Source organism: Triticum urartu, chromosome 6A (assembly GCF_056163025.1).
Source record: "Triticum urartu cultivar PI428250 chromosome 6A, HENAU_Tu73, whole genome shotgun sequence".
Classification (NCBI taxonomy): domain Eukaryota; kingdom Viridiplantae; phylum Streptophyta; class Magnoliopsida; order Poales; family Poaceae; genus Triticum; species Triticum urartu.
Genome location: NC_141878.1, coordinates 565,319,149 through 565,326,985, shown reverse-complemented (window position 1 = coordinate 565,326,985; position 7,837 = coordinate 565,319,149). Strand labels below are relative to the sequence as shown.

The window sequence follows — 7,837 nt, the reverse complement described above, 5'->3', positions numbered from 1 at the left end:
ACCTCGGTGCGGTTGCTTCATGCCTTTCTTTCTTTCTTTCTTCTGCGCAACTCGTCGAGCCGCGCGGGCCAACGTGTCTGACAGTTACCTGGACGTATGCGAGTGGTCTATTCCCCGCGTTGCCTGCTGCGGGTATGTACGGTGCCATAATTGTTTTTCCGTCACGTAAAAAAGAAAATAACTTGCATGTGATTTTCCGTGGGTACACTACGCGTGTCGAAGCACACATGGATTGCGCTGCGGATGGTAACCCTAATGCATTGCTTAGCCCGTGATGTAACCCAGGGCTCTGCCCCAGCAGCCGCCTCCCTCGCCCCCGTAACCTCTCTCTGCTCTGACCTAGAACAGATCTGGCTCACCTCTCATCCCCACCCTAACCTCCACGGTCCTTCCTCTGCCGGTCGCCATGGCGTCTCGCTGCCAGGCCGGTGCTTCCTTCCCGCCTCGGGGAGCCTCGAGAGCTGCCCCGTCTCTTCTCCAGGCGCACCTTCCTGGCCGTGGACGCACGCTTCCAATGAATTAACCATGTCGCTCGCCGGTCGACCGGCCAAGAGATTTACCTGGTTGAACGTCCCTTGCGTGTTTGGATCGGTTAAGTTTTTTCTATCCTCGTCCGTAATACCTCCTAACTATATTCTTCTGGATCTACTTGCAGGTAGCTCGCTCTCGTCTCCATGGTGGCCGGCAAGCGCTCACGGCGGTCCCTCTCGTCGTCGGTCGTGGGCGCCTTTGGTCGACGGCCAGAAGTGCATGGCTGGCATGGTTTTTGTCATCCAGCACCGTCTAGGTCCTTGAATATACATAGGATTCCATAGTTATGCAGATTTGACACACCCGTCCATCCATCCATGATGCTCTGCACAACAGGTTAATTAGTTGTATACCCATCCAGCGGTAATTTCTCCTCCAATTAATCAGATCAGACGCAACCCTTTTTCCCTCTTAACCAGTCCTTCATTCTTTTTCACCATCCTCTCTTTGTAATTTACGGTTGATATATGTTGGGATCCTTGTCCACGGATGATTTACTTTGTTAATTTCTAAAGTAGGTTTTATATCCTTGTATAGAAGAAGAATCGTTTGTTGGAACTAGATCGAAAGTATGTATAGTGTTTAGTTTTGATTTTCTCTTTTGGAAAAATGTGGACCAAGTTTATCAGTGTATCATTCGTACATACTACCTACTATAAGGGTTAGCTATGATTTTCTCGTTTTGATTTTTTTCTTAGATAGAGATACTACTTATAATAAGTACTATGCATAAGGTTTAACTTTGAATTAGATTTACGGATTTATCATTCCTAAGTACTACGAATACGTATTAGCTTTGATGTTCTACTTTTGAAAAAAAAAGGTTTAGATCAAAATTTATTGTTTATCATAAGTACTTTTGATATTTCTCTTTGAAAAAAGGATGTATATCGATGTTTACCTGTTATCATCCATAAGTTAGTTATAAAGCTTTCGCTGTAATTCTTAATAGTTCCAACCTCAAGTTTTCATTCATTTGTGAGTTCACAACCTTTGTGGCTCCTTTGATTCACAGGATTAACATGTTGTGTCCTGTACTCATATTCTTTAACTGAAAGAGTTCACCAAATAATATTGCCTCGACCGTCATGCGCCCCTCTGTTATTACTTGGCAATGTGCGCGCACTTCCGTTGAAATACAACCATATCGGGTGCTGGTGGGTAAGGTGTTTACTTACCTTATTGAAAATTGTCCAATGTATGTCTGGATCGATGCTTAAGTTTTTCTTTCCTAACTTGCTATAGTTAGTTGGTGATCCAAAGTATCGTTGTTCTCGATTTTGCATCGTTTCCAAGGTGTTATGTTTGCTCTAATTTCTTATGCTGCTGCATTTCTCGCCCTTATTCTTTTTCCGTAATCATATTGTGTTTACCACTAATCAATATATCAATATATTGATACAAGTCTTTGACTTTTCTTTACCGCCCGTTCACCACTTAGCTCTGGTAAAGGCCCTCTCTCCTGGTACATCTAACGTATCAGTGGCAACTGCAGTAAAAAATAGATAAACTAATGCTATTGACCACAGTGACATGAGCTTGTCTCCTCTTGTGTCACTTGCAGATAGGCCCCATGCAATGCTCAACATCTGAGTGTTGTGAATTTAATTGGAAGCAGAATCGATACAAGTCCGTGGTACAATATGTATGTATATCAAATGATTTCTTTTTGTTTCTTTCCCTTTTTAGGGATGGCATAAACCTGGGAAAACCTTGATAAACCACATTTTGCTACTGTTAATTTACGTTTAGAGGATGGCACAGCTTAACTAGATGTGAGCCTAGTGTGCTGTTCTGTTGGCTTTGTCTCTCTTTGTTCCGCAATAGTGTGTAAATAAGAACTATCATTTTTTTTAGCGTGCTATAGTGGGCCTTCATCTTTTAGCTAAGCTAAAAAAAAAGCGAACGACTCCGTTGGCACCATGGTGGTTTGAGAGCCATGGTCTCAGTGGCCTGAACCTAATCAATGTAGTAGTAGAGTTATCTTGCCTTGTGAAGTTTCATGGTGATTTGGTGTACTGTTTGGTAGATGTATGCATTTTCTGTTTATATTTATTTGCTACCATTTGTTCTATTGTGTGGGTGCCATGCACCATCTGCTTTGTTATTTTGTTTGTATAACATTGTAATGCTGTTTTAGTTTTTTAGTACAACTATTAGATCACAAATTCATATCGAATTCTCGTTATAGGGGGGCACCAATATGTGTAGTGTAGGAGTTTGTTGGGTTTTGTAGACGCTTATAAACTTGAGGAAACCTTGGTAAACCGCTATTTACCACTACTCCCTCCAATTCATTTTAGCATGTATATAGCACATTAGCAAAAAGAATTGAGTGAATAATGTACCCCCCCCCCACCCCACCCCCTAGGGTCTGGACTCTGCCGGCACCGTGGGGTTAGAGAGGCATGACCTCCTCCGCCCGAACCTGATCAATCCAGTAGCATAGTTATACTGGGAGAAATATGCATTTTGAATATAATTTTTGTCTACCATTTATTTGATTGTGTGCGCCACGACGCGTACCGTCGAATTTTTCTCTAGTTATTTTGCTTGTCTTAAACTGTATAGATATGTATCTGGAAGGTATCCATTTCCCTTCTCGCTTGAGTAGGATCGGGATACCCACATTTTCTTTTGCGTCTCAGGTTTTATTTCGTCGACGCCCGTAACCATGGGGGGAAACTTGATAAATCACTTTTTATTACTGTTTATGTGTAGAGGTGACCCTAGCTTGCTGTTCCATTGTATTTGTCCATGTTTGTTCTGCAAGAGTTTGTATATAGGAAATAAGAGTTCTTGTTAGCATGCTATAACGGCCTCGAGTGAATGATCTACTACTTTTTTTTAGCACATTTGTATGCAAGTTTCATACACATGAATATTTTTTTTACTTTTTGTTGTTGTTGCAAACTCATGCCTTGTCAATCTTTTGTTGCTCATCTAGAATCCTACTAATTCCATTTTTTTGTTTTTTCAGTGGATTGAGCGTGCACTTCCTGCTTGGCATCAGGCTGGCAATAATTATGCCATGACCCTGTACTTTATGTCTTTTGGTTGGCAGGAATAAAACAAAGGTACTGATGAATCAAGATTTTTCTATGCATTCTTAGTCTTAAGAGATAAAATATGATGATTATTCTTTGAGATTTTAGAGATAAATAAAATATGGTGATTAGTCTTTGAGATTTTAGACTTAAAACATGATGATTTTCCGTGGTCATTTTGGTGGTTGGCTAAAAGCAATGTTACCGAAGATTTTTCTGGTAGATGGCAAAAGTCCCCCTTTCACCTTGCTTTATGTCATTAACATGCATGTTTTCTTAGCTCATGTTTACTAGTACCAATTCACTCATATACGAAAGAAATTTCCACCGATATATCTTTTGTGGCACATAACACATAAATAACACATAATTCATTAGTTAAATTTTGATTAAGTAGAGACTATCAAATTTAATACTTGATGAAATTTATGTGCTTACTAAAATAAATAATTAGACACCTACTCTCTACAAATAAGCATGTGTGCTTAAGTAAAAACCGATCTATTTTTCAATCACTTTACATTGTATATGGTCTAAACATGTTTGCTTTTAGCCTATGATCTATTAATTGGCACCAATAGAAATTTATGATGTTCCAACAAATCCGGCCCATGGGCCGAACATCGGCACACGCTTTATTACTGATCTGATTTGTTGACTGTTGATTTTAGGTTTGCCTACACCACTGATGAAGCCGCCGCCGCCGCTGCGGCTATCGCAAGATCATTTTGGCCGCCGCTACATCAGGCGCAAGATACTTTCTGCCGCCGCTGCCTCAAGGTTGGGTTGCCATGTATATATCAGAGGATCAGGAAATGGGCCGGAGGTAAAAACTAAACAAGCCCAGCAAGCTGCCCAGTTCTCCCAGCCCGCAGCACAAGCAGATGCACACCCGCATCCCGCAGCCCCGCATTGCTCCCGTCCCCTTTGGTATCCATTCCGCACCAAAACCTAGATGCACGCCGCACCAGCCGCCTCCCGCCGGACGCCGCGCCCTTCCTCAGTAGGCCGCCAACTCTAGCCGCCCTTCCTGCTAGTGGCTGCGCGCCTGCACCCTGCTGCTTCCACGCCGGCGTCGGCCACCGCGACCAGTCTTCAGCGGCCAGCGCCCAGCGGCAGCAGCTTCGCCGGCGGCCGGCGGTGTGCAGGCGTGCACCCTGCGCTGGGGTCTGGAGACGTGCAGCATAGCAAGCTAGCAGCTGGGAGCTGAGCAGCAGCCTGCAACCTTTTTGTTTGGCCGATTTGTCCAGAGCCTCAAGGTAAGATTCATGTTCGTATTTTGCTAGATCCAGTGGGCAAATGATGAATCCCAGCATTTGAATACTAAGCAGGCTTGAGTTTAACCTCTCAGGATCTGTAGGCTTATGCAAAACTGAAACGTAATTGGCATTTTTTGTATGTTTGTAAGGCCATTGATCTATTTCTATGTGGCATTGGTAAACTAGTTAGAAAGTGCACATGTGATATTTGTTGTCAAACTTTTATAAGGTGGACCACCCTGTTTTCAGAGCCTAAGCATCTCAATGGCGAACATACATCCTGACTTCAAGAAGAAGATGGCTCGTGCAGTGGGCATACTCAACTTGGAACTATCCGACTCTTTTGAAGTTCTGCTCCAAGATGTGGTCAAGGTGTTGGTGGACAGAACCACTTGTGTTGTGATGCAAAAAGCATTCTGCGTCTTGGCCTCCCCACTCCCGGTTGATTATATGGACAAGCCAATTGCAAGACTCTTCCCCAATCCTGATGATTATTTTGCCTCGATCGGGCTTGATTCAACGATTGGTTTACCAGTATGTTCTTATTCTGTAACTATTGTATGACGTTCTTATTATGTAACTATTGTCTGAATTGCTCATTCTGCATCAATAATTTTTTGCTATTTTATTGTTTGTCTTGTAGTTCAGCATCCCCACCTCTATGTCTTCTTTGAATGATGATGTTCCATACAATATACATGCTCGGTACCACCGGTTGGCTGGCCATTTAGTGCTCCTTGCGTCCTTACCAACAGATGGCGTTGAGAATGCTTCAAGAGCCGGAAAATGTATGATAAAATCAACTGCCCATGTCCATTTTATACTGAAATTTATAGTGGTTGTTGTAACTGTCTTGAACCAGCTTCTAATTTCTTTTCAGTCAAAAACCATGTCTTCAAGGAGCTGTGTGATCTGGCTATTGAGAGCTCCAGAAATCATGTTGATTCAATATTCCTCCCTCATCCGATTTATGCATGGGTGACTCAGGAGATTGAAGATCTTAATGCAAAGAAGGAAGTGGGCAGTGGCACCCATGAGGAGAAGCGCTTCATCACCAATCGCATCATAACTCAGATTCAACATCTTCATGGCCTCTTGACCAATGACAACCTGAAATATGGTTGGAAGCTCTTTTGCTGCAAGCAGATTATGGTAAAGCCTCCGAAAGTTCTCCAGGAAGTCATTGAGAAGCTCAAAACGCAGAACGAAAACCTGCAGGAGGTGTACCGAATCCTTGCCGATGAGCTTCCGGCGGAATTCATGAGCCAACCCATTGCTGACCTTCTACCTCTTCAATATGCCTGCTCACTAGGCCTCCCACTGGACATCGACAAACCGGTGAGTGTAAATAAGTGTGCCCTGAATTCGGTCCATAATTCTGTTGGTCTTGCCTGATGTTCGCTGTTGTGTTATCCTGTGGTCTCTTGCTATCTTTCTGTTTCCATTTGATCTGCTTTTGGCACATGTTTTCTGGTTGCTGATTGATGTAAAACTTGATAGCTCTAGCATCTGCAATTCTGTATGCTGTACTGTCTTTTTACGCCTGAAATGCTTGTGTTCCTCAAACGTTTGAACTGATTTTGTGTGTACTTCTGTATTTGAAGTGTTAACTTTGCCTGGTGGCCTGTAGAGGTCATGACACTAGTGTAATCAAATTTTTTGAGAAGATGTGTGGAGTCCAATATGTTGATATGATCTAGTGTACACAATACATGTCTAGAGGGGCTCACCGCTGGGCAAGCGCGATAGCAAATGGGCCATTGATAATTGTATCTATCATATTTACACCTATTTTTTATTCTATGTGGCATACATGGTAGGCTATGAAAACTATTTATAGTCTGTTGTAACTTTCATGACTATTGTACTGAATGACACTCTGAGCACCTGCTCGGCTTCAAGTGGTTATCCATCTAAAATCTGTCTTGGATTTCAAGCATTAGTTTATGGTGTTCACTATTTTTTCTGTGCAGTTCTTTAAAAAAATGGACAGTGACGTCAACAAGTATAATCTCGCCAAGAAGGATGAAAGAGAATTATTCGAACTACTGGCAATATATCATCGAATAGCGCGTGTGATCATTCTGCACGCTTCTCTTGCCCGCAGCGAGGATAACTCCAAAATTGCAGCAACTTGTAAGTTTACTTCCAACATCTACTGTCCCACCTTCTATTCTTGTGGTATGCTTGTTATGCTTATAAAGTTTAATTTCCCCAGTAAAGGAGCATGGTATCTACCCACTGCTGCAGGAGTGTGCCCTCATATATTCACTTAAGGCTGGCGCTTGCATGAGAATCCCTGAACCAATCGTACGGTGGGTTGAAGATGATCTTGAGCAGCTCAAGGAAAACCTATCCAAGATGGATGCCAGTGAGCAACTCGAACAACGCCGTGTTATACAAGACCGTGGAAAGATAATCTACAACACAATTGACTACTTTGATAGCAGCTTGTGAACCCTTTTTTCACAGACATCTTATGCATGCTTATGCTGTGACAATATGCATCTTGGTGGGCTATTTTGGCAAAACACTCTTGTGGTGGATGTTCCTATTTGGTCCTGCTATCTTCATCAAACATATAGTATAAAGAAACTGCTTAGATATGCAACAAGCTAACATTCCATGTTCTCTATCACCCTCAGCATTTCTTTCTCATGTTTTGGTGATCAAAACGCTCTTATATTTCTTACATGAGTACTGTATCTGATAAATCATTTTTAAGCTAAAGCTATTCTTTCTTCCACCGAATATCCCAAACACTTGGACACAGGCGCCTACATGTTGACTGCTGCTGTCAAAGAGCAGTTTCAACTAAAAATGGCTTCTGGAGTGGGCAACACTTAAAATAACATTTCACTAAAACAGCCTGAAACAGCCTGATATCAATTAAAACTGAGACCAAAACGAAACATAGACCTGGCTTCACTACAGAAGTACGAAACTAAGCTCGAGGGCAGTGTGGACCTAACATTGACCTTACAACACTCCCTACGTTCA

General features: G+C 42.4%; 1 protein-coding gene across 7 annotated transcripts; it reads left to right on the top strand.

The window, feature by feature from the left end:
- The first annotated feature begins 231 nt into the window (after window positions 1-231).
- On the top strand, window positions 232-7,443 carry LOC125515101 (uncharacterized). Of its 7 annotated transcripts, none has more exons than XM_087528859.1 (9): window positions 232-563; window positions 656-894; window positions 3,512-3,608; window positions 4,250-4,837; window positions 5,087-5,371; window positions 5,481-5,625; window positions 5,718-6,175; window positions 6,811-6,973; window positions 7,056-7,443. In XM_087528859.1, exons 5-9 carry the CDS (start codon window positions 5,102-5,104, stop codon window positions 7,292-7,294), a joined length of 1,275 nt encoding a protein of 424 aa, XP_087384985.1. In that variant the 5' UTR covers window positions 232-563; window positions 656-894; window positions 3,512-3,608; window positions 4,250-4,837; window positions 5,087-5,101; the 3' UTR covers window positions 7,295-7,443. The 7 variants fall into 7 exon arrangements, with proteins under 7 accessions (XP_087384985.1, XP_087384984.1, XP_087384983.1 ...); XM_087528858.1 differs by having other exon boundaries at window positions 656-1,692; XM_087528857.1 differs by having other exon boundaries at window positions 656-1,697.
- Window positions 7,444-7,837: the final 394 nt, after the last annotated feature.